General features: G+C 51.7%; 1 protein-coding gene across 8 annotated transcripts; it reads left to right on the top strand.

Annotated features, from left to right (window-relative positions):
- Window positions 1-2725: 2725 nt before the first annotated feature.
- UBA1 (ubiquitin like modifier activating enzyme 1) lies at window positions 2726-24964 on the top strand. Of its 8 annotated transcripts, none has more exons than XM_070502717.1 (27): window positions 2882-2937; window positions 3342-3760; window positions 10702-10818; window positions 10956-11014; window positions 11117-11285; window positions 11378-11512; window positions 12460-12566; window positions 12826-12916; window positions 13028-13160; window positions 13710-13807; window positions 13902-14048; window positions 14213-14389; window positions 14519-14623; window positions 14716-14796; window positions 15152-15307; window positions 16979-17144; window positions 17274-17470; window positions 19320-19384; window positions 19615-19810; window positions 20545-20619; window positions 20739-20928; window positions 22449-22537; window positions 22830-22922; window positions 23051-23242; window positions 24183-24284; window positions 24392-24492; window positions 24631-24964. In XM_070502717.1, the coding sequence occupies exons 3-27, from the start codon at window positions 10702-10704 to the stop codon at window positions 24764-24766; spliced, it is 3177 nt and encodes a 1058-aa protein (XP_070358818.1). In that variant the 5' UTR covers window positions 2882-2937; window positions 3342-3760; the 3' UTR covers window positions 24767-24964. The 8 variants fall into 8 exon arrangements, with proteins under 8 accessions (XP_014723086.3, XP_070358821.1, XP_070358818.1 ...); XM_070502718.1 differs by lacking the exons at window positions 2882-2937; window positions 3342-3760 and adding exons at window positions 5995-6194; window positions 8167-8360; XM_014867600.3 differs by lacking the exon at window positions 3342-3760 and having other exon boundaries at window positions 2726-2937.
- The last annotated feature ends 738 nt before the right edge of the window (window positions 24965-25702 follow it).

Below are 25702 nucleotides of genomic sequence, written 5' to 3'. Positions count from 1 at the left end.
TTTTCTTCCTTTCCCATATTGTCTGTCTCCTTCACTAGAATGAAAGCTCCACGAGGGAAGGGACTTTGGTGTGCCTTGCTCACCTGTGTCCTAAATGCCTAGAACTGAGTTTGGCAGGTACCAGACCTTGGAAGCACGAATAAATACACCACAACTGTTCAAATCACTCTCATCCTCAAGACTCCATTTTTTAAAAAGGCTAATATATAAAAAGTTCCTTAAAATCCATAAGAAGTACAATAACCCAATAGATAATGGATAAGGGACACACACAAAATTCCTAGAAAACAGACTGTAAATACCTTTCAAAAAAATTTTTTTTCTTGAGGAAGATTAGCCCTGAGCTAACATCTGCTGCCAGTCCTCCTCTTTTTGCTGAGGAAGCCTGGCCCTGAGCTAACATCCGTGCCCATCTTCCCCTACTTTATACGTGGGACGCCTGCCACAGCATGGCTTGCCAAGTGGTGCCATGTCCGCACCCGGGATCCAAACCAGCAAACTCCAGGCCGCCAAAGCGGAACGTGCGAACTTAACTGCTCCACCACCGGGCTGGCCCCTGTAAATACCTTTAAATCTATGAAAAGATACCCAACCTCACTCCTAATAAGAGAAACGCAAATTATAATTACATGGGATTGGCAAACAACCTAAATTCTGACAATCCACTCAGTGAGGCTGTGAACCAGCAGGCACTCTCATACATGGCTGGAAGCAATGTAAAATGCTACAACTCTCGCCCCAGCCTCCCCCTCTCCCTCTGTTTTTTCTGCTTCCCTATTTCCACAGGCTTTTGCTCAAGCTGTTCCCTCCAACTGGAATGCCCTTCCCTCTCGGGAAAGTCCAAATGCAGCCTCAATTAGTCCCACTGATCCATTTGAAGGCAATCAATTCTTCAGAGAAGAACTCGGCCACACCTATGGCTTCAGTTGTCACCTCTGATGGTCCCCAAATCTGTACCTCCAGCCCAGACCACCCCCTGAATTTCAGACCCGGTCCCCGACTGTTCACTGAACTGACACATACCAGACCTTGGATGTCTAACAGGCATCTCAAATGTAATACATCCCAAACCAAGCTCCTGATCTTGCCCTACACCTGCTCCTCATGACATACTTCCCATGTCAGTGGATGACAACTCCATCCTTCCAGCTGCTCAGGCTGCTTCCAGTCAGCCAGGACTCCTCTCTATTTTTCATGCCCCATGTCTGATCTCTTGGCAAATCCTGGCCTTTACCTTCAAAATCAATCCAGAGTCCAAGCCCCCTCACCACTTCCATTTTCACCGCCTGAGCCTTATCCTCTCATCATTTCCTGGACTCTTGCAGTGGCCTTCCCACTCGTTTTTCTGCTTCCCCCTTTCCCCTTACAGTTTGTTCTCTCCACACAGAGCAGCTAGATTGTTTATTCTAAAACATAATTTATATAATGTGACTCCCCTGCTTTTACGGCCCCCCACAGATCTTAGAATAAAAACCAAACATTTCAGTCTGACTTACAATGCCCTACTTGACAGCCTCAGATCTCATCTCCCAACGATCTCTTCCTCACTCCCCTCCAGCACAGGCTTCCGTGCTCTTCCTCAAACCTGCCAAGAACTTCCAACCTTAAGACTTTGCAACTGACGTTCCCTCCTCCGTCCGGAATGCTTTCCCTCATGTCCACACATGGCTCGCTTCCTCACTTTTCGCATGCCCCCTCCTCAGAGAGGCATTCCCTGACGACTGTACATGGGGTATCAGGGGAGGTCTCTCTGAGATGAGGCAAAGGATACAGAAGAAGGAAAAGAAAAATCTGAGGGAAGAGTGTCTTGCCTACTGCAAGGACAGTCTCCTTGCTGTGTTCTTTGCTATGCTCCCAGTGCCCTGCACTTAATAGGCACTCAATAATCTTTTTCAAATGAACAAATTTGGAGGTTGTTGACAGGATATGAGATACAGAATTTGGGATAAGGTGGCAAAGGCATATTTGTGTTAAACACCGTTGCTCAAACATCACCTGCTCAGCAAGACCTTCCTTGACCACACTATCTAAAAGTGCAACCTGTCCCCACAGATTTGCCCTTACCTTGTTCTATTTTTCTCCATAGCATTTGGCAGTTATCACATATATACAACACATATTTACATATATATTGAATCATATATTCACATATGAATATAGAATGTACACAATGTATTTAATATAAGACATTTATTACATACAGATGTAAATTATTTACATATTGACACTAGCTATCATGTAAACTATATAATATTTATATGTACATTTTATTTTATATAATTTATACTATATAGTCATATGTATCTATTATAATGCATATGTATATGTGAAACTATAATTTTTAGTTATTTGTTGTATTTATGGTCTGCCTCTCTCGCTAGAATGTCAGCTCCGTGAGGGCAAGGAAGAATCCCTAGCACCTGGCCCACAGCTTGAGCTCCATAAATGTCAAATGAATGAACCCCTTTGGCCCTCTAAGCCTCAGCCTTCCCATCTGTAGGATGGGTGTGCTTTTCCATCTGGAGGTAGTCCCATGTTCCGCTCCCTTTTCCCATCCTCCCCGAGCTCAGTTCCCGGAATTCTACAGCCCAGGTTTACATTTTCCCATACCCTGGGCGCTGATGCCCACCACGTGCACCAGGCACAGGCTGGACAGGACTACCACCCCCAGCATGCCTCGCGCGTTTGGGAAGTACCACAACCCGTAGGGGTGTCTGGGACTGACAAGGGCGCCGACGGCGCTGGAGTAGGGGCGGGCGCCCCTCTAGCTAAGCATCTGTGGTACATCCCAAACCGGGGGCCCTCCAAGGCCCCGCGCTTCCGAGCTCCGCGCAAACTCTGGCTCTTCTTGTACGACGGAGGTGGTTTTCTCTTCCGTTGCCCCGTGGCTTCGGCTCATCTCCAGCAGGAAGGCGAGGCTTCCGCCCGGCGCAGGGGGTGAGCTGGAGTACGGTGCCCCCAAACCCCTGGACAGCATTTGAGGGAGGGGGCTCACTTTCGGGGATCCCCAAATAACCATATTTGGAGGCTCTGGGCCTGGGGTGGCATTTAGGGGTGGCTATTTTTGAGGGTGCCCTTAGGAAGTGGCGTTAGGGGACGCTGGGGTGAGAGTTGGGAATCTGTTTTAGGAGATACCTCAGAGGCAGCGTTTATATATCCCTCGGAGGCAGAGTTTATACCCCTAGGAGACAGGGTTTAGGGGGATGTTTGGGGAGACCGTTAGAGTCCGTGTATGAGTACTTTGTCCATGGGGCAGGATTTGGGATGCTCCCTAAGGGGAGAAGCGAAGTTAGAGGTTCCTGAAGTCGAGGCGGAATTTTGAGAGCGCTTGGTTCACATAGGTCCTGGTGACGATAGGAACCTTCAGGACCGACGTGGCAATGTGAAGACATTGTGGCCTTTGTGACCTCTGGTTAATGACGAGGCCCCCTCGCGCTCCGGCACTCAGAGCGGGGAGACCAGACACGTCTGGGCCCACACGTTTCTAGGGCTGTGGAAGGGACGCCGGAGCCCAATGTGCAAGGCTCGTCCCTAGGGGACAGGGTGCCGCCGGGCCCTCTTTGGCCTCGGCTTTATTCGTTATTCATGAGGAGGTGGGGCTGTTGGGGAAGCCCGTTTTTGCTTCTTTCGCACCTGGTCCGCTGGAAGTGTCGGCTTGTGAATTATTCACGAGGGGGCGGATCAGCATGCTGAAAGGGTGTGCTGAAAGGGCATTCTGCAGTCTGCCAGGCAAACTAGAGCTCACTGATTAATCGCAAAGGTGAGTAGCGCCCCGAGTTTTCTGTGGCTTTTCTAGGGGTGTTGTGCATAATTCATGAGGGGTGTAGCTTTTATGGCTTCATCTGCATGATCCGCTGTTAGCCTTTCCCTATAGGTTCCAGGCTTTAAGCCTTGCGTCTAGCGAAGGGTTGAGGCCTCGTATTGTTCATTCCTTATGGCCCAGTAATCCCAGATTAACAATAAAGGCTCTAGATTCAAATCCCATTGATCCTTGCCAGCTGTGTGATCTTTGGCAAATCCTGCTGTGAGCCTGAAAAATGGGTATGGGCATAATGATGATCAGATTAGTTTACACTCATTTAGCACTTTATTAACCCATTTAATCCGCACAACACTCCTAGGAGGGAGGTTATTATTATCCCATTTTATAGATGAGGAAACTGGGACACGGGGAAGGCTAAGTAATTTGCCTAAGGCTACTCACAGTCGGTGAGTGGCTGAGCCGGGATTCAAACCCAGTCAGTCTAGTTCCAGAGTTTGCAGTCTTAATCAAATGTCATAATGCCCCCCCAAATTTAATGGTACTGCTACTAATGTTAGTCATATGGCAGTATGTGCCAGGTGCTGTTCTAAGTCCTTTCTACATATTTACTCATTTAAACTCCATCACAAGGTAAGTACTAATGTTCTCAACTTATGGGTGGGGAAACAGTGGCCCAGAGAAGTGAAGTGTCTGGCCCCTGGTCACACAGCTAGTCATCCGTGGATAGAAATGATTTTTGTGAGGGGTTAAGAACTCTTTAAGGCGATCACCTTTGAGCTGAGACTTGAAGGAAAAGAAGAAACCCATTTCCTGCTCTGCATTCCTGAGATCAGTGGCACAATGAATGTGAAGGACACACTACAGGAGCCACCACTTAGTGGTGCTAGCAGTCTACCAATGTGATCTATTATTATTTGACAGAAATGTATTGGGTGCTTATGGTGTGCCTTTGGCTTTGGTATACAAGTGTATCTCTGGTGACCTGGTAGTCTATCCTACCTATTTAATGGACATTGGTGGCCTTGGCATTCTGTTTTCCAGTGTCCTTCTAGGAGGGTGTTTCAAGGCATTACTTTTAAAATAATGCCCCAAGTTGGGGGTTTCTCTAGTGGCTGGGTATACCCTCACCCACAACTAATTTTATATTAATGTAAATATATATTTACATATTACCTTTATATTAATATATAATACTTAAAAAATTTAACAGTGCCCTGTGCCAGCACTGCTCTGAGATCATTCCATAATTCACATTCTCTGAGTTTCATAATAACACATTTTGCCTTTATGAGGTAGGTGAGTTCAATTACTACACCCATTTTACAGTTGTGGAAACTGAGTCACCTGCCAAAGGCATGTAGTGAGTCTGGATTTGGTTGGACCAAGGCAGCCTTGATTCATGTGCAGTTAGTCAGGGGTGGGAAAGAGGCAGCTACACTTCCCCTGGGTTTCCCCTGTGGCTCTGCAGCATCGTCTTTCATTTTTCATGAACAGGAAGGCGTGGCCATGTTGCCTTGGCTGGAGTACCATAATCCCTACTTGCTGGGCAGGGCTGCCTTGAGTGTTTCTGTCCATCCAGCCTCATGCATAGTTCATATTAACTGGATGGGACCTTGCTTGACCTCTCTGAGTTTCCAGGTTGAGCTGCTGCAGCAGCGTTGTTCACCATTCATGAGCCGGGGCAGTGTTTTTTCTCCGTAGTAGCCTTATTTCCCGGCTTACAGGGTGTGAGACGCAGCAATAGGCGGACCTATCCCTTTTGTTCCAGCCCACCGAACCTCATGCATTATTCATAATAAGATGTGGCCTTGGTCTCTGTGGCTTCCGGGCTGCTGCAAGATTATTCATTATTTATGAGCAGTTGGGCGTGGTTTTCATGTTTTAACCTTGGCTTTCTGGTGGCGGGGTGTTAGTCAAGCAACCACCCGGCCTCATGCATAATTCATTGTCAGGAAGTGTGGCCTTGATGGCCTTTCTTGGTTTCCCTGGCAGCAACAGTGTATTCGTTATTCACGGTCCGTGGGGCGTGGCCTTACGTTGTTTTATCTGTTTTCCTCGTTGCTGCCGTAGTAGCCACCAGGTGGAGCTATTCCTCTTTGAATGAGTCACAGACGGGCAGAGACCATTATACATGATTCATGAATGGGCGCGGCCTGCCTGCATCCGGGTTTCTGGGGGTGGGGACCAAGGTTTTGTTCCGGCCTCGGGCTCAGCGGCCGCCATCTTGTGTCGGCGGCGGAGGTGAAGGAGGTGGCAGGGACGAGCGCACCCACTACGGCCGGGGGAGGAGAAGGCGGCGGAGGCGGCGGCGGCGATTCTAGGCAGCCCAGGCGGCGGGGAGGAGGAGGAGGAGAAGGAGGAGGGTGGCGGCCGGGCTTGGCTTCGGCTCCTAGAGGAGTTGGCGGCGGCGCGACCCGGGGAACCGGCATTGGTAACAAATGGCCCTTCTCAACGCCTTGGCCAGGGCAGGGGTTTCGGGAAGTATTGGAGGGTCCTGGGCTGGCGCTGGGCCAGGCTGATGCCGGAGCGGGCTGTGGTGACTCGGACTAGGGGATCGGCGGCAGGGGGTTGGGGGTAGGGGACGCAGGTCTTGGGGCGGGGCCGACACTTCCCATCTGGGACCAGCTCAGTCCCTCTGAAATCTGACCTTGGGGTCAGACACCCCCCCCCACCACCACCACGGTCTGCTTTCAGAGACTCAGGTCCAACATCCCTAGTCAGGGACCTGACCCCGTCCTGAACCTTGTGTTGCAGATCAGAACTCCCCCCGAACGCGGTAGAGACTTGCGGGATCCACATTTCTGGTCAAAGCCCCCCACCAGTGTATGCCATTAAAGACCTTTCTCAGAATCTCTCTCCAGCCATCCCTAGTTCCTCAGCATTTGTCCTCGTAGCTTCTAAGAAGGGCCAGACCCCTGGGAGGGTCCATACGGTCTTCATTTCTGAGAGTCTTCTCTAGCATCTTTTTTCACGCGCACTGCACATGCACACAGCATCTGCCTTCAGAGCTTCCAGGGGGACTAGACCCTGTGAAGGGCTATTTGGGCCTGGCCTCCTTGTCAGAGACCCCTCTGAGGTCTCCCAGCCCCACCCTGGTCCTAGCATCTTCCATCAGAAATGCCTCTGGGCCCAGCATTTCTATTCAGAGGTACTTCTCAGCATTTACCTTTAGAGACTCCTTTAATTCCTAGAATCTGTCTGTAGAGACTTCCTCTGCTTTAAGGGAATGCCCGCTTTTTCATGGTTCTAGTGTTCTCTTCAGAGACTACCATTTGCAGGCCTCAGCATCTCCTCCATCAGATGCCCCTAACCCCCAGTATCTTCCCTCAGAGCCTCCCAGGGGACCAGACAGCAGGGAGGAACTGTTTGGACACATAATTCTCCATCAGAGATTCCCCGGCCAGTATCTGCCTTTGCAGATTCTGTTGGCTTCTAGCCCCCTCCGTCAGAGAGACTGGCCTCTCAAACCCCACCCTTCACTCAGTCTCTGCCTTCAAAACCCAGCCATGGCTCCAGCTCCTCTCACAGATCCCTTAACCTTGCGTCAGGCCTCAGAATCTGCCCTCAGAGCCTTTCAAGGTCCCCAGCATCTTCAGTCAGAGGCTCTCAGCTTCTGTTTTCAGCTTTGTAGGACTCCAGCATCATCGTCAGATGTCCCCTCTCCAAACAGGTCCAGTTGTTCCCCATCAGAGTAGAAAACTCCCTTTTTAGCATCTACTCTCAGATCCTCCATGGGATCCCACATAATGGGTTAGAGAAACCCAACCCCACTTGGGGATCTAGCCAGTATCTGCTTACTCAACTTTTCAGGGCCAGAACTGTCTGGGCTCAGCCTCCCCTTTCCACTCCCTCAGAGCAGGTGCGGTACTTAGCATGTACCAATCAGAGGTCAACACAGGGCCTTTGTGCTCCAATAGAAGTCCCTCCACAAACCCACCTTGGGCCTCAGCATCCACCCTCATAGCCTCCTGGGACTCTGGCATCAGTATCAGAGACACCTCTCCCCCTGCAAGTCCCTATTATTTTTGGTCAAAGATTTCTCTCTGCCACCAACGTCTGCCCCCAGAAACCCTCAGGGCCCCAGCATTCTCCTGATGGAGAACACCCCTTCTCCCCAACCCCAGCATCTTCCTGCAGCCTCCTTGGTCCCCAGAACCCCCCACGCATTCTCTGTGCAGCTTCCATGGGGTCCAGCAACTGCCCTCCCACCTCCTTGCAGCCCCTGGGGGCCTCCAGTGTACTTTCCTGGCCCTTCCCTAAGAAATCCTTTTCCAAAGACCCAGATTTGAGTCTTAACAACTTTGCCCACCCCCCAGGGCTTCTAACATCCCCTTTCCCATCTTCCTCTGAGCCTCCATGGGCTCAGGCAACTGTCTCCTGACTGCTCTCTTTTATGTTCCCAGGGACTTCTCGGTTATTCCCTCCCAGGAGGCTTGACAGGCCCCAGCATCCTGTGCCCTAGCTTCTCCATCCTGATAACCTGGCCCTGTGCTGCCCCCCTTTCAAACCTGCTGCAGGACTCCTACCTCAAACCTTCTTCTCTGGTTTGGGTGGTAGAGAATGCTCAGGGTTCAAAATCACCAGTTTGGAGACCCAGGCAAGTTCTGAAACTCTTTAAGCCCCACCCAGTTCAGCTTTGCTGAACAGTTGTTAGTATACGCATCCTAATTGGGGCCTGAGCATATGTTGAAGGAGAAAGGGGATCGATTTTGTGCTGGGGGTGGGAGATCTTTAGCTCCCCTCTGGAGTTTCTGTCCTAGACCCCTTCTGCTTGCCTTGAGACTGGCCTGTTCCAGATCTCTCCAGTTGAAATCCACTTTTGAATGATCAGCCAAAACCTGTTTAGACCCTTGCTGCCAGCACTAGGGGTCCAGAGGTAAAAGGTCCAGATAGAAAAGATCCTTTTGGCCCTGGATCATCTCTGATTTAGGGAGGAGGGAGATGGTGTGTCTCAAACAAGCAAACCACTGACAAGGCAAGGAGATAACTAATGGAGGCCACTGCAGGTGTCAGGGAGGAGCTGATTTACCAACTCAGGTTGCTGGGTTCTGACTACAGACCTTGACTTTTTTAACCTTCCCAGCAGCCCCTTGAGGATAGTCCATTTGTTCCTGCTTTTGGAGAAAACGAGACCCCCAGATCAGACAAGTCAGTAAATGGAAAAGTCTGATTTGCCTTTGTCTCCCTACCAACTCACCAAGCCTCCTCCTAACTAGGTTGGTTCTTAGCATTGCCAGCAATTCAGGGGCCCTTGCCAGCTTCCTGCCTCCTGGGTCCTCCTCCCTCACCCCTCATCCCTTAGCCCTGTGGACTGGGTCCTGAGCTGAGTCCTGACTCTATTCTCCCAGGAGGCAGTTGCCAAACGGTCCCGCACCAGCTGCGTGATTCTGGGCAAGTGATTGGAGTTCTCTGAGCCTTTGTTTTCATTTGTGTTGTGGGCATAAGGTTATCTGGTTCGTGGGCATTGTTAGAATTAGACAAAGCCCTTTACCCTGTGATTGACAAGCAGTAAGCTCTTGGTAGACGGTAGGGAGCTCCTGTCATCTTGCTTAGTGCTGGAGTGTGACAGGTGCCAAGATGGAATCTTAGGTACAGTGGGGATACTCAGTGTGATTGGGTGTCAGAAAAGGCTTGGGGGAGAACAGAGGCCGAGAGGAGCGTTGGGGGCGGGGGGAAATGACTTAGGGTCCTGGAGTCTCCAGCGTCTGGATCTGGTCACCCCAGCCCCAGGTTTGACTTCCACAGCAGGCTGTGTTGTTCTGTCTTTGGGACCTGGTGTGTGACCCTCAGCAAGTTAACTTGACCTCGTGAGCTCAGGTTTTCCCATTTGTCTGGCAAGGCGGCTCAGCCCTGCCTTGCGGGGTCAGGACCATTGAGGGGATGAAATGTGATCACACGGGGTGGCAGCCTGGGCTTCGGGCTCAGCAGATCCTGGTCTGGACCCAGCTTGGCCACACTCTGTTTGTGGGAAAACCTCGGTCAAGTCATCAAACGTCCCTGAATGAGTTTTTTTCCTTCAGTGTCAATAGGAGGATGTTTTAGATAGTAGTCCAAACCCTATGGGGGTTCCTTGAGGACAAAGTGAGGCAGAGCTCATAAAGGACAGTCTGATTGTCTGGCACAGAGAGGACTCTTTTAATAAATATTCATTTCTTATTGTTGTTAACCTGTTCAAGGGACTCCACATGCAAACATGTTTTGGGAAGCGTGTGTTTTCTCTCTCCCTGTGACCTCCTTTGTTGGCCTGGGTGTTTTCTCTCCCAGTGCTGGGGGCATGGGTTGGGCTTTGTAAAACTCTCCTCCGTGAGCCCCTCTGTGGACTGGCCTCTTGGCAAGGTATCTCCTGCTGTAATGCCACCCTGACAGATGTCCAAGCCGTGTTTCCCTCCTGCAGCCCTGTTGCTGGGGTCAGGGGAGAAGAGAAGCTGCTTGTTCCGTCCCTGCCCTGTTCCAGGCTCTGTGGTCTGTGTTCTGTCTCATCACTTCAACAACCCTGTGAGGTAGATAAGTGGTATTGTCACCCCTATGTTAGGGGTGAGGGAACTGAGCCCATGGGGGTTAAATGATATCTGTCAAGGAGTGGCAGGGTCTGACCTGAATCTCCATCCCTCCTCTGACTTGCCCGCAAGTACGTTCTTGTCATTCCTTTCACCCCACAGGATTGGAATGTCTCTCTCATTATGCTGGGCTGGGGAGAAAGGCGAATAGCCTAGTGGTCAGCAGCATGGATCGCAAGCCAGACAAGCTGGGTTCAGATCTTAGCTCTGCCAGCTGTGTGACCCTGGGCACGTCACCTCAACTCTCTGTTCCTGTCTCCCCTCCTATAAGATGGGGATGCTAGCCTTTAAGTCTTCCCTTCCCCCACAGTTTCCACTAACCAACAGAAACACTTGCCTACGTGCCTCATACTCACCTCTGACCCTCCTTTTTCCCTCCAGATGTCCAGCTCGCCGCTGTCCAAGAAACGTCGCGTGTCCGGGCCTGATCCAAAGCCGGGTTCTAACTGTTCCCCTGCTCACTCCGTGTTGTCCGAAGTGCCCTCGGTGCCAACCAACGTGAGTGTCTTCTTCCTGGAGATTGGCAGGCAGGGTGGCGGGGGTGGTGGGTGGGAAAGTCTTCTGTATCACTGGCTGTCTGTCCACACCCTACTCCTGCAGATCTCCCTGAACCTGTTCTTCCCCTCCATCCCTAGGGAATGGCGAAGAACGGCAGTGAAGCAGACATAGATGAGGGCCTTTACTCCCGGCAGCTGTAAGTAGGGCCGAGGTTGGGCTGAGAGGTGGGAGTGGGGCACTGAGAGGATAGGGTCATGAAGGCCAGGCCCTGACTCGGAACGCCCCCTTAACCTGGCAGGTACGTGTTGGGCCACGAAGCAATGAAGCGGCTCCAGACATCCAGCGTACTGGTATCAGGCCTTCGGGGCCTGGGCGTGGAAATTGCCAAGAACATCATCCTTGGTGGGGTCAAGGCTGTCACCCTACATGACCAGGGCACTGCCCAGTGGGCTGACCTCTCCTCCCAGGTACCTCTTCCTAGCCCCCTTCTCCCCTGCCAATCCACCAGCCCACCTGGGCTCTGAAGCCACTTCACTTCTTCTCCCACTCCCGTTTGCAGTTCTACCTGCGGGAGGAGGACATCGGTAAAAACCGGGCTGAGGTCTCACAGCCCCGCCTTGCTGAGCTCAACAGCTACGTGCCTGTCAGCGCCTATACCGGGCCCCTCGTCGAGGACTTCCTTAGTGGCTTCCAGGTACCTTAGGCACTGCCCAGCCTCCTGCCAAATTCTCTCAGGGCCCATGTCTGAATTGTTCATTTATTTGATATGTGATGGCTTGGCCAGTGCTCCAGTTTCACGCTGGGGATGCAGGCAAAATTTAGACCCTGGACCTGCCTTTTCAGGGGGTAAGATGTGAACAGACAGTGAGGCATAGTGGTTATGAATTCTACTCATATGACCCCAGGCAGGTCACTTAATCTCCTGAGCCTTACTTTTTCCTGTTTGTAGACTTGGGAATGGTAGTAATACCCACTTTGTAGAGTTTTTGTGAGGGCTAAACTCTCAGAATAGCAGCTAGCACCTTATAGGGGCCATCTGGTTGTTTGTTAAACAAAAACTCTGGGCCAGAAAGTGGAGCTGTGGGAGCTGAGGTTCTCCCCTGGGGTGTCCCGGCCAGCCAAGGCACTGCCACTGGACCCTGATGAAGGAGTAGGTGCCCACCCTAGTGGGAGAGGGTGGGCATTCAGGCAGAGAGCAAAGTCCCAAGGATCATGGCTGGGCAGGCATCATCTTGAGAATTGGAAGTAAGTGGGTGTGGTAGGAGTGAGCTCAGACTTTGGCTGGGGACAGAGTTTTACTTCTTCTCTGCCTCCCAAGGCATGGCAGGGTTGTAGGCAGGCAGCAGTGGGTGTTAGCAAATAAATGAGTCAGCTGTTCTCCAAACTCTGTCCTCCCAGCTGCCTCTTTACCTTGCTTGTCTGTCTTGGTCTAGGGATTCACATTTCACTCTGCTGAGCATCACCCTTGCTGAATCTGATACTTTGTATCAGAGTATCAGAGTCTATACTTTGTGTTTGTGAAAGAGAGCTGGACCAGCAAAGCCTTAAGGATTCCCTGAGCCCTGGCACCAGCCTTCCTCCATTATTCTCTCCCTTCACCTGAATGCCAGGCCCTCACCCTGAGCCTCCACCTCTCCACAGGTGGTGGTCCTCACCAACACCCCCCTGGAGGACCAGCTGCGGGTGGGTGAGTTCTGTCATAGCCGTGGCATCAAGCTGGTGGTGGCAGACACGAGGGGCCTATTTGGGTGAGTGCCCCCACCATTTTCCCCTTACCCCTGCCAGGCCCTGGCCAAGACCCCTAAGCTCTCACTGTCCTCAGCCCGCCTCGGCCCCCCGGGTTTTGGATTCTGTGTGTTCACCTCTCCCCGTGTGGCATGAGCACCGTCTGATTCCCAGTAGTGTTGGGCTGAATTTGCTCAACAAGTATTCGCTGTATCTTGAGGGACACATGGGGTCCCTGTGTGCATGGGACTTGGGCATCAGCCCTGTTGCCTCCCTCTACAGGCAGCTCTTCTGTGACTTTGGAGAGGAAATGATCCTCACAGATTCCAATGGGGAGCAGCCACTCAGTGCTATGGTTTCTATGGTCACCAAGGTGAGGAGACCAGCCTCAGGGGTCCTGGCAGGCACATGGGCAGCAGCAGGCCTTCTTGTCTGCTTCTGATGCCCTGAGCCTGCCTCTGAGGCTCACTCCTCCTTTAACCAGGACAGCCCCGGTGTGGTTACCTGCCTGGATGAGGCTCGACATGGGTTTGAGAGTGGCGACTTTGTCTCCTTTTCAGAAGTACAGGGCATGATTGAACTCAACGGAAGTCAGCCCATGGAGATCAAAGTCCTGGGTGAGCTAGGGCCATGGGTGAATCAGAGGGGAGATAGGAGGTATGTCCCTGGGCTCTGGCCAGGGAATTGAAAGGAGGAGACATGTGCCTGGGTTCTGAAGTGAGGGAAGACACATCCTGGGTGTCTGAGATGAACCAGAGACAGTCCTCTGAGGTCCATCCAGAGCTAGTGGGCATGGGGGAGAGATGCTAGCTCGTGTTCGAGCTGTTTCTAGGAGAATAGGTCCCTGGTGTCTGTGCTGAAGGGGAAGAGGTCTCTGGTGTTAGAACCAAGCAGATCAGAGAATCCATTCATGTCAGAGCTGATTTGGACAGAGAACAGAGACAGTCTTCCAGTGTAGATTGGGTCCAAGGACACAGTGTCTCATGGGCTCTGAACTGGTTCTTGGGCAGAGGGGAGATGGTTTCTGATGTTCAAGTGAAACTTGGGGTGGAGAGGAGATGGCGTCTGATGTCTGAGCTGGGTCAGGCATGGATTTTTCCTTATCTTGCGGGTGTTGTGGGTTTTAGGGAGGATGGGTAGCCTGACAGCTTTCCCATTTCTCCTAGGTCCTTACACCTTTAGCATTTGTGACACCTCCAACTTCTCCGACTACATCCGTGGAGGCATTGTCAGTCAGGTCAAAGTACCTAAGAAGATCAGCTTTGTGAGTGTGGGAGTAGGGGGCTGTGAGGGGTGGTTCTGGGCATCTCCAGGTTCTCCATTCCTCTCTTCTGGTTCTGATATCCTTCCCCCCACAGAAATCATTGCTGGCTTCACTGGCAGAGCCGGACTTTGTGATGACAGATTTCGCCAAGTATTCCCGCCCTGCCCAGCTGCACATTGGCTTCCAGGCCCTACACCAGTTCTGTGCTCAGCACGGTCGGCCCCCTCGGCCTCGCAATGAGGTGAGTGGGTGGGTGAGCTAGCCAGGGCACGTGACCTTGGCACTGAGGCCCACCATGCCTCTGCCTGTCCACCCTGTCTCTCCCTCTCCCTCCTTTCTCCACCCCCACCCCCCCTTCCCACAGTGGTCTGACAGGTGTGCTCTTGGTTCCTTCTGCCCCGCCAGGAGGATGCAGCAGAGCTGGTGACCCTAGCACAGGCTGTGAATGCTAGAGCCCAGCCAGCAGTGCAGCAGGACAACCTGGATGAAGACCTCATCCGGAAGCTGGCATATGTGGCTGCAGGGGATCTGGCGCCCATAAACGCCTTCATTGGGGGCCTGGCTGCCCAGGAGATCATGAAGGTCAGCATGGGTGGAGAAGGACAGGGTTGGGAGTAGGCCAGGCACCTCCCTGACTCCATCACTTGCTGTCCATCTGTGTCAGGCCCCAGTTAACCACTGACTACTTCCCCTCTCCTTCCCAATCCCCAGGCCTGCTCTGGGAAGTTCATGCCCATCATGCAGTGGCTATACTTTGATGCCCTGGAGTGTCTCCCTGAGGACAAAGAGGCTCTCACAGAGGACAAGTGCCTGCCGGTATGTGAGTGGAACCCATGAGGAAAGTGTCATGGGGGCGTTTTGGGCAAGGCCCCTCTCTGACTCTCCTTTCCTTCCTTTGCATTCCTCAGCGCCAGAATCGTTATGATGGGCAGGTGGCTGTATTTGGCTCAGACCTGCAGGAAAAGTTGGGCAAACAGAAATACTTCCTGGTGAGTGATCCCCTTGGACACCTTCTGCCTTCATCTCCCCTGGCCTCTCGCCGCTTCTTCTGGGGTCTCCTTCTGCCTCCCAGGAGGGTCTTTTGATTTTTATACTTCTATTGCATGGCTTTCACCATGTTCTTCATCTTGAGGGAAAGCCTGATGTGTGCTGTTTACCTCTCTCTGGTGCGTCTTCCCTCTGATGACTGTAGGTTATTGCTTACAGCCCTGGGACTTCAGGATGTGATACTAGATCCTCTGCCCTTCTCTAGCTGTCTTCAGGGGGAGGGAGAAGTGATAGGTGGCTTCATGCCAACTTGGTGTCACCCTGGCCAGCTTCTGTCTCTTCTTGGCTGCCTCCTAGGTGGGTGCAGGGGCCATTGGCTGTGAACTCCTCAAGAACTTTGCCATGATTGGGCTGGGCTGCAGAGAGGGTGGAGAAATCGTTGTCACAGACATGGACACCATTGAGAAGTCAAATCTGAACCGACAGTTTCTGTTCCGGCCCTGGGACGTCACGGTGAGTAGGGTGTGGGAAGGGGATGGGGCTTTGCCATCTCACTTTCCTCCTGAAGTTTGTTCCCATTCTTTCTGGAAAGGAGGCTTTCCGCCTTTTTCTTTCCTTCAGCTTCTCTGTTAGTTGTTCAACAAACATTTGTTGATTACCTTTCTATTGAATCTATCACTTTTTGTCTCTTTTTTTTTTGTTTTTGTTTTTCCTTGACCTCTTGTTAGTGCTAATTGGGACAGTATGTTGAGGGTTCCCCAAACCACCCCCAAGTTTGATGATTCACCAGGAGGACTCTCAGTCTCAGCATATAGTCGTACTCACGGCTATGATTTCGCAGCAAAAGGATGCAGAGCACAGTCAGCAGAGGGAAAAGGCACATGGGACGGAGTCCAGGGAGACCGGGCCCGAGCTCCCAAGGGCCCTCTCCCAGTGGAGTCACATAGGACGCGCTCAACTCCCCCAGTAGCCAGTAGCAACAACACATGGGAAATGTTGCCAACCAGGGAAGCTTGTTAGAGACTCAGGGCCCAGGGTTTTTACTGAGGGCTGGTCATGTAGGAACCCTCCACTGGGTGTGTCCCCAAATTCCAGAGTCCCAGAAAGAAAGCAGGAGTTTAGCATAAACCACATGGTTTGCATAAGCCGTCTAGGCACCGTGAGCCACCCCTTATCAGGTAAGGAATGGTGAGTACCTTCCTGAAAATCCAGGTTCCTAGACGCCAGCCAAGGGCCAAGCTTACAAGCAGGCCTCTCCTAGGAGAGCACTTTAAGCCTGCTAGGTTCACTCCTCTGCACAGAGGGAAGCTGGGTTATATAGGGATCGAACTGGTAAGCCTTCTGGAGGGGACAGTGTCATTTTTGCCTGCCCAGGAGCTGTTCCCCTTTCATTCATTCATTTATTCACCAGGTAGTTATTGAGGTAGGTACTGTTCTAGGTACTTGGGGTACACCAAGGAAATAAAGATACTAGTAGGGGACGAGAAACAGTAGACAATAAACACAATACAATAGTGAAGTGAATAGTTAATGTTGATGGTAAGTGTTGTGCAAAGGAAACAAACAAAACGGGGGCGATCAGGCTCACCTGGGAGACTGGTGGCAGTTTTGAAGACAGTGGTTAAGGAAGGGCTCATTTCTGTGGACTTGGAGGGTGTGAGGGAATAGAGCCCCCTCTTCTGGGGAGGAGTGCTCCAGGCCAAGATCCAGGGCTGGGAGGAGATGAGCTGGAGAAAATAGGGCCCAACGCATTTTACCCTCAGTGGAGGTGGGAGCCTGGGGAGGGCTCTGAGCAGACAAGGGCATGACCTGACTTGGGCTTTGAAAGGATCCTGCTTGTCTGTGTGCTAGGATGCTGTTTTGTTTGGGGGAACGTACCCCAGCCCTGGGTGCTGAAAGAACAATAGATGTCGGTTAGGCAAAGGAACAGATGGCTGGCCTGTTGTCTCCAGTCTCTGTGTGTCCACTGCTGCCCTTTCCACTGAGCACCTACCACGTCCATGACAGCCCTAGCCATGTGGCACTGTCATGGACTGTCTCCTGCTAAACCAGGGAGCCTTCTGAACTCAGGGCCTGGTTCTTCCCAGCATTAGATAAGTCAGCCTTCAGGAGGGCAGCTCTGTAGAGGTTTGAATGCACAAATAACTGAGCTCTGTTCCCCTATCCCCCGCATTGCCCCCCTAGAAGTTGAAGTCTGACACGGCCGCAGCAGCTGTGCGCCAGATGAATCCACACATCCAGGTGACAAGCCACCAGAACCGTGTGGGCCCTGACACAGAGCGTATCTATGATGACGATTTCTTCCAAAACCTGGATGGTGTGGCCAATGCCCTGGACAACGTGGATGCCCGTGAGTTTGGAGGCGGATGAGGAGGTCAAGGGCAAAGTTGTGTGTGCATGCACATGTGTCAGGGGTGCCTATCTTCCCGTCCTCTCCTGATGTTCCATTCCCACACTCATGCTGTCCCCTCCGCTACAGGCATGTACATGGATCGCCGCTGTGTGTACTACCGTAAGCCACTGCTGGAGTCAGGCACACTGGGCACCAAGGGCAACGTGCAGGTGGTGATCCCCTTCCTAACAGAGTCATACAACTCTAGCCAGGACCCACCTGAGAAGTCCATCCCCATCTGCACGCTGAAGAACTTCCCCAACGCCATCGAGCACACCCTGCAGGTGATCAGCTTCACGGGGAGAGGGAAGGAGCAGGCACCCTGCCTCTGGGCCACCAGGCCCCTGGCCTTCAGGTGTGGCAGGCTAAGCCCGAGATATGCTTTTTCTCCAAACCTTCCTCCCTCACTTCCTATCCAGCAGCCTAGACTTTCAGAATGATTCATTCTTTTTTTTTTCACTTTCCTCTTCAAGAATTTTCAACATACAGACAAGTGTAAAGAATAGTATGGTGAACACTCACATGCCACTCCTCAACTAATTTTAACAATTGTTAACGTTCCGCCACATTTTCTCCTTAGATTCACGAATTTTTTTCCTTTGTGCTGAAGTATGTCACGGACATCCCAACACTTCCCTCCCTAATACGTCAGTATGCTTCTGCTGTGAAGGAGGGTAACAGGGTCTCTCAACCTTGCCACTGTTGACATTGGGGCTGGATATCTGTTTATCCTTGAGGGGACGTCTTGTGTACTGTAGGATGTTTAGGCAGCATCTCTGGCTTCTACCCACTAGATGCCAATGGCACGCCCCTGCAGTTGTACTAAAAATGTCTCCAGACATTGCCAAATGTCCCCCCTGGGGGCAGAATCGCTCGCTCCCAAGTGAGAACTGCCGCTGTCTAATCAAGCACTACTTTTGTGCTGAACAAAATTAACGGTAATTTCTTAGCGTCTCTTCTAGTTATTTATTTGTCTCTAATAGTCCATATTCGTGTTTCCCCACCTGTAGCTCAAAATGGGTTTGACAACTCGTTTTCTGGGACAATTCTGTCTGTATGGTGCATATACGTACAGAATGCAGAACAGTGCACGAATCACCTGGCTGAGTTTTTTACAAAGTGAACACACCTTGGTAACAGGCACTGGGGCCACGAACTGGAGCCTAAGGACAAGCTTAGGGTAACCACTGTGCTGTCAGAGTGGTTCTTAGTGCGATCTTTTGGGAGCAAACCATTCAGGATGCTTAGGAGTATGGGGGTGGGAATAAAGCAGTTCGCTCTGTCACTGTCCCTTCTGACCCTGCAGTTCTAGAGTGGATGTGTTTGTATTTGTGCCCCTGCCACAGTCTCACTAGGCCATGTGTGACCTGGGGCTTCGCCTCTCCATGCCTCTGATTCCTCCTCTGAAATGGGGGTGACAGTAGTATCTGCCTCACAGGGCTCCTGTAAGGCATTTAGCATTTGCTGAGTATCTGGGGTTGTTGTAAATAAACTTTAAATACATACATACATAATCATTCCTTCATGCAACACTTTCAGGTAGGTATTATGTTACAGCTTGTGTCTTAGAAAGGAGGATGCAGAGGTAAGTGTTACCACATGTTCCAGAAGTCACAAAACTAGATACTATGTGGCAGAGCTGGGATTTGAACCTAAATCTCTTAACATCTCTACCCTCCAGCCCCCCTCGCCAGTGGCTGCATTTACTGTCCTAGGAATTCTCAGAGGGCAGAGCCTCTGTCTTGTTTGCAGCTGAGTTCCTAGGGCCTCTAGAGGGATCATTTTTGTTTTGGGTCTGAATTTCTTTTTTGTGTGTGGTAAAACATATATAACTGAATTTTTTCTTTTTTATTGAGGCTTAACATGTCTCGAGTAGGATACACAGGTCTTAAGAATAAATTTTTTCACACATTTACTAGTATAACCGCTGCCCAGATCAAGTTCATTGGTTTTTAAATTGAGGTGCCAGGGGTGGGGGAGTAGGGAAGGTTGGGAGCAGTGGTTGGGGGCTTCCCTTTTCCCAAAGTAGCTGTGTTCCTCCTGTTTAATTTATTCACTGATGGTCTTTTTAATGCCTCCAGAAACCCATTTTGTCAGCCACTGCCCCATGTAATCCATTTGCTCTGTCTGTAGTGGGCTCGGGATGAGTTTGAAGGCCTCTTCAAGCAGCCAGCAGAAAACGTCAACCAGTACCTCACGTAAGTAACCAGATGCTCCCTCACCCCATCCCTTGCCCGCCAGCCAGAGCATGCTTTCCTCACCACTGGAACAGCACCAGGCACACTTGGCACAGGAGTCAGTGAATGCTTGAACCTCCTACCATTGCGGGTCAGGACTAGTTTTCCATAGAGAAAGTGGGGTTGCCCTGGAGCCCACTCCTGGGGCTGCTGTGTGATCCTGCCCCTTTAACCCCTCTAATTCCTGACAGAGACCCCAAGTTTGTGGAGCGGACCCTGCGGCTGGCAGGCACCCAACCCCTGGAGGTGCTGGAGGCCGTGCAGCGCAGCCTGGTGCTGCAGCGGCCACAGACCTGGGCCGACTGTGTGACCTGGGCCTGCCACCACTGGCACACCCAATACTCGAACAACATCCGGCAGCTGCTGCACAACTTTCCTCCCGACCAGGTAACACCCACTTGCCAGGTCCATTTGCTGGAGTGCATTTTCCCGAAACAGCAGCCTGCTGTGGGCTCTGTGTGTGGCTCCTCGCGGTCGTTAGTCCGGCCGTGGCAGGTGCCTTGAGGCATGGGGATCTCAGAAGAGTGATTAAGCCTGACCTGTTCTGTCCATCATTTTTCTTTGAGTGAGAGACTTCTCATTTCTGTTCTCCTTACTTGCGGTGTGGATTGAGTCAGACCTGACTTCCAGAGCTGTAGGGATTATACGGGAGGAATTTTGGAGTTCAGAGCACAGGAATCAGTGTGGGTTCAAATCCCAGCTCCATTTGTACTTGGACAAGTCACATAACTTCTCTGCACCTCAGTTTCCTCATCTGTGAAGTAGAGATAGTAGTAATCTACCTCATGGGGGGTTTTGTGAGGATTTATTGGTGTCTACTTATATTAAGCTAGTACAGTGCCTGGCAATCCATAAGAGTTTGTTAAATGGCTGTGTGTCTCGCACAAAGTGAGTGCCCAGGAATTGTAGTTGTTTTCTTAGCAAGTGCCCTGGTCAGCCTGGTGTTGGAACTTCTGTCCACAGGACCCTACAGTCTGGGTCTTTCATGATTGGCTCCGGCTCCCTGCACGTGCCCAGCCATGATAGTCAGGGCACATGCAGGGCCAAGATGAGGAGTTAGGTTGGTTAGAGAGGCCTCCACTCTCAAGTCCTGCTCCTCAGAAGTCTCTCTACTCCTTTAGCTCACAAGCTCGGGAGCTCCATTCTGGTCTGGGCCCAAACGCTGTCCGCACCCGCTCACCTTTGATGTCAACAATGTAAGTCTCCTCCCTGGGGTCTCCTAGGGTCTGCTGGAGGGTGGGTGGGTGGGAAAGAGGCCGAGACTCCCCAGGTGAGGGCTGATGTGCTCACCCTTCTGGGCCCTGCCTTCTCCCAGCCCCTGCACCTGGACTACATCATGGCTGCTGCCAACCTGTTTGCCCAGGCCTACGGGCTGATGGGCTCTCGGGACCGAGCTGCTGTGGCCACACTCCTACAGTCTGTGCAGGTCCCCGAGTTCACTCCCAAGTCTGGCGTCAAGATTCACGTCTCTGACCAGGAGCTGCAGAGCGCCAATGCCTCTGTTGGTAAGGGTGTTTGGCTAATCAGCCAGAAGTCACCACCCCCACTTGTCCCCTGCCCAGTCCAGCCTCCCTACCAGTCCTCTGCCCCAGGCTCTGCTCTGTGACCCCAGGCCTGGAGCTTCCCCACACCTTCCTATGAGCCTCCCTTCTTCTGAAATGAAGAGGATCGGTTGAGGCAAATTCTCTCCCTCCTTCCCTCTCCTTACCACTCTCTGGTCCTCAGGAGAAATAGCTGTTTGTTCCTCCTGCTCTGTGTGTATTTGCCCTGGAAAGAACAACTTTTCTCTGTTTTTTCTTTGATCTGTTTATCTGGGGAATGTGAGCTCCACCGGTGGTCTCTCTCCTTTGATATCTGCCCCCTTCTTCCCACCCCTGTGTTCCTTTGTATGCGTCTTCACCCTAGTATTGCCCTCCATATATCTTGCCTCAACTCTCTCTTAACACTCCCTCCCCATCTCCCTCTCCATATCTCCCCCCTCAGCGCTCCATCTCTTTCCCCTAGCTCATGTGGTATATCAGGGCTAAAGGGCCAAATGGTAATTCTTTTAGGCTTTGAGGCCATGTAGTGTCTGCAGCTAATCGCCTCTGCAGGTGAAGCGCATAAGCAACCATACACAACATGTAAATGAATAGATGTGGCTATTTTCTGATAAAATTTTACTTTTAAAGTAGGTGGCAGGCTGAATTTAGCTCATGGGGCCATAGTTTGCTGACCCCTGGTCTGGGTATTTATCCACCTATGTTCCTTTCCGCATCTCTCTCCCTCCATAGATAATGTATCTCTAGCTATGTACCTCCCCCTGCATTTACCTTCCATGTCTCTCCCCCGTCTTCCTCTCCGTATGTCTTCTCCCATGTCCCCTGTCCTCTCCCCATCTTCCTTCCCAAATATCTACCCCCTCCTCTTCCTCTCTTTATATTCCTTGCACGTCTCCCTTCATTTCATCCATGTTTCCTCCACTTTTTTCCTCGTGTATGTGTACAGTGTATACAACTGTATGTAACAACGTATCTACAATGTATATAAAATCTTCTCCTACCTGTCTCACCCTTTGTATAGGCCCCATCTTCCTCTTTTCATATATTCTTTCTCTTTCTCCATCTTTTCTCTGTATCCACATCTACATATTTCCTCCCAACTTCCCCTCCTTATATGTCTTTTTCGTCCTTCCTTCTCCCGTGTATGTTCCTCCATGTGTCCTCACCTCTTTCTACATCATTCTCCCCAAGATCTACAGCTCTCCCATCTTGATTTCTCCATCTCCACTTGCTCCTAATGTCTTCGTTTCAGTTCCTTTGTGTCTCTAGAGACATCTCTCTTGCTATACTTTCTGTTGTCTTCAGGTTTGTACTCTGTCGTCCTGCTCTGCCTCTCCCCCTTGCCCCTCCTCTCTCCCAGGATGTCTTTCCTTTTCAAATCCTTTATCTACCTGAATACCTTTTACCCCACCCTGGGCTCCTGCTTCCACCTCAGAACCTGGCCGGGGGTCTCATGGGCTGGTGGTGTCCCTCTCTTCCTGCAGATGACAGCCGTCTAGAGGAGCTCAAGGCCACACTGCCCAGTCCAGAAAAGCTCCGTGGGTTCAAGATGTACCCCATCGACTTTGAGAAGGTGCTGGGTGGGGGCCCTGGGCAGGCAGGGGGGTGGGCTAAGCGTGGACGGGCTGGACAGAACAGGTCTCCGGGGCTCTGGAGGCAGCCCCAGGCCTTTGTGGGGACTAGATCATGGGCCTGCCATGTGGTCCTGAACTAATAGATGTTCCGGCCATGCCTTTGTGATCTGAGAGTGCCCAGCAGGTAATCACAGTGGAGGAAACTTGTGTCCCCAGAGGCCAGGGAGCCTCTTCCTCCTCGGATCCTCTCTTCATTGTCTCCCTACTCTCCCCCTTTGACCCCCTACTCAGGATGATGACAGCAACTTCCATATGGATTTCATTGTGGCTGCATCCAATCTCCGGGCAGAGAACTATGACATTCCCCCTGCAGACCGGCACAAGGTGAGGGGAATCTAGACCTGATGTTCCACCCCTCCCAGGCTGGCGTTCCCCATGTTCCATCCCTTCTGTAGACTCTGAGCCTCTTCCACCTTAACTACCACCTTCCTTGATTCCTTCCTGCCTCACAGAGCAAGCTGATTGCAGGGAAGATAATCCCAGCCATTGCCACGACCACAGCAGCTGTGGTTGGTCTTGTGTGTCTGGAGCTCTACAAGGTGGTGCAGGGGCACCGACAGCTTGACTCCTACAAGAATGGTTTCCTCAACTTGGCCCTGCCCTTCTTCGGCTTCTCTGAACCCCTTGCCGCACCCCGTCACCAGGTGAGGCCTGCATCAGGCGGTGGGTTTGTGGGTAGGGTGCTTTTTCGTGGAGCTGGCTCTAGTTTGCTGCATAGCCTGTTACCAGGTGAGTGTTTCTGTCAATGTGTACCTACTCCTTTTGTGCACCCCTTGTTCGTTTATTCATTCACCATATTTTTCAAGTACATTCTATGTACTAAGCACTGGTCTGATTCTGTCTGTGGAAGCCCTCAGAAAAGATGGGATATTTGAATTGTGCCCTAGGACATTATTAATAACTACACAGTAATAGCAGCCAACATTTATTGGGTGCTTACTATGCTAAGTGCTTTTACTTGCTTCGTTCATTCACTCACTCAAATATTTATTGAGCACCTGCTGTGTGCCAGGTACTCTTATAGGTGCTAAGGTTGTATTTGTGAAATAGATTATATAAATAAAATGATAAATGATTTTGGAACCCAAAAAAGCAGGATAAGGAGGACTTGAGAGTACCAGGTGGCGAGCGGATGGGTTTGGGATTTTAAATGTGGGATGGTCAGGAAAGGCCTTGCTGAAAAGATGCCATTTGAGTCCAGACTTGGAGGAGGTGAGGAGACAGATCGTGCAGGCTTCTGGAGGGGAGGCATTCCAGGCAGAAGGACCAGTCTCCATAAGGGCACTGTTGTAGGAGAGTGCCTGGCATGTTTGAGGAAGTATACATCATTAGAGGAGAGTGAGTGAGAGGATGAGAGGGTAGGAGATGAAGAGAAGAGAATAGGATTTCTATGATGTAGGGCCTTGTTGATCATCTTAAGGGTTTCAGTGCTTACTCAGGGTGAGACGGAAGCTACAAGAGTGAGTTTTGGACAAAAGAGGCTTGCGATCTCACTTAGCCCATCTGCATGAGTGGAGGGGGGAGGCTGATGGAGCTAGCCCCTCAGGTGGCCCCCATCCCACTGGCCTGCTCTTTGTCCCGCAGTACCATAACCAAGAGTGGACGTTGTGGGATCGCTTTGAGGTACAGGGGCTGCAGCCTAATGGTGAAGAGATGACCCTCAAACAGTTCCTTGACTTCTTCAAGGTGAGGCCCCTTCCTCACTCCCACCCCACCTGGGGGCGGAGTGTGCAGGTGACTCGCTGGCCTGTCCACCCCTGTGACACTGCTATCCCCCTTCGCTCCTCTTCCAGACAGAGCATAAATTGGAGATCACCATGCTGTCCCAGGGTGTGTCTATGCTCTACTCCTTCTTCATGCCAGCCGCCAAGCTCAAGGAACGGTTGGATCAGCCGTGAGTTGGGTGGTGGGGAGCCCCGGCTTGCAGCTATCCCACTCCTGTTCACTGCCCTTCACCTCCTCAGCCCCCATCTACCTGCCCTTCCTCTCTCTTGCTTTTTGCCTTCCTGACCCTCTGCTCCCCCGCCTCCAGGATGACAGAGATCGTAAGCCGTGTGTCGAAGCGAAAGCTGGGCCGCCATGTGCGGGCGCTGGTGCTTGAGCTGTGCTGCAACGACGAGAGCGGCGAGGATGTTGAGGTCCCCTATGTACGATACACCATTCGCTGACCCCCACCCACTCCTGTAGACTGGCCCCAGCCCACCCACCTCCAGACCCCTTCCAGCCCAGGGCTCCCATTTGGCCTCTGGCAGTGGCCCAGCTAGCCAAGCCTGGTGTTCCCTCCTCATCCCCTACGTGAATCCCTCTGGCCGCTGCTTTCTACCTTGTTTGGAGCCTGAATCCTAATAAAGAATTATTAACCCAGACGTGGCATGCCCTCCTGGTTCCAGGGAAGGAAGGGACTTCCTGGAGCTTTCTGGTTCTGGTGCTAACCTGAAGGGCTCAGCCTCACCCCGGCTGCCAGGTTCCTAGGCAGAGAAAATGCGGGAATTGCCACCTCTTCCTCCTACCCTCCCTGCTTAGGAAGAACCGGAGGCACAAGTGAGGCCGTAGAGAGCAGGTACCTGGGGCTGTGTAACTTACTTTCTTGGAACTGAATTCAAGTTCCACCTTCTCCAGCTCCAGCTCCTCACTCCCTGCCATATTGATTTTGAGAGGTAGTAAAGAGGAGTGTTTGAGCCAGCCCTTTAACTTCTCTACCCTTGTACCCTCTCTGTGAAGAGGAAAGTTACAGTGACCAGTCAGTCAGGGCTTGGCCAACGTGGTTTATGTTCTTGGAGCAGATCCCTTCCCACCCGGCTTGAGGTACTCAGCCCCCTGGACAAGCCTTTATCATCATGGTTCCCAGTGCCAGGAATGCCTGTGGTGCCCTTAGTTCAACTTCCCTGCTGCAGGGGCGCCTAAACGGCTCTGCCGGACTGAGGAATGCCAGTGCCTGTGCATACTTTGCACTTTTCATGAAAAGTTTGGCTGAGAACATCTGTAGAGGAAAAGCCCCTTTCCCACCCCCACCCTGCCCCTCTCAGGCCTGGTCTGCCTGTCCTGAGGCCTCCTACCTTTAAAGAGCCAGCTGTGGGGGCTGTGGTTGGTGATTGGTTAGAGCA

This window comes from Equus asinus, chromosome X, assembly GCF_041296235.1.
Source record: "Equus asinus isolate D_3611 breed Donkey chromosome X, EquAss-T2T_v2, whole genome shotgun sequence".
NCBI classification, from domain to species: domain Eukaryota; kingdom Metazoa; phylum Chordata; class Mammalia; order Perissodactyla; family Equidae; genus Equus; species Equus asinus.
This window is presented reverse-complemented; position numbering and strand designations above follow the sequence as displayed.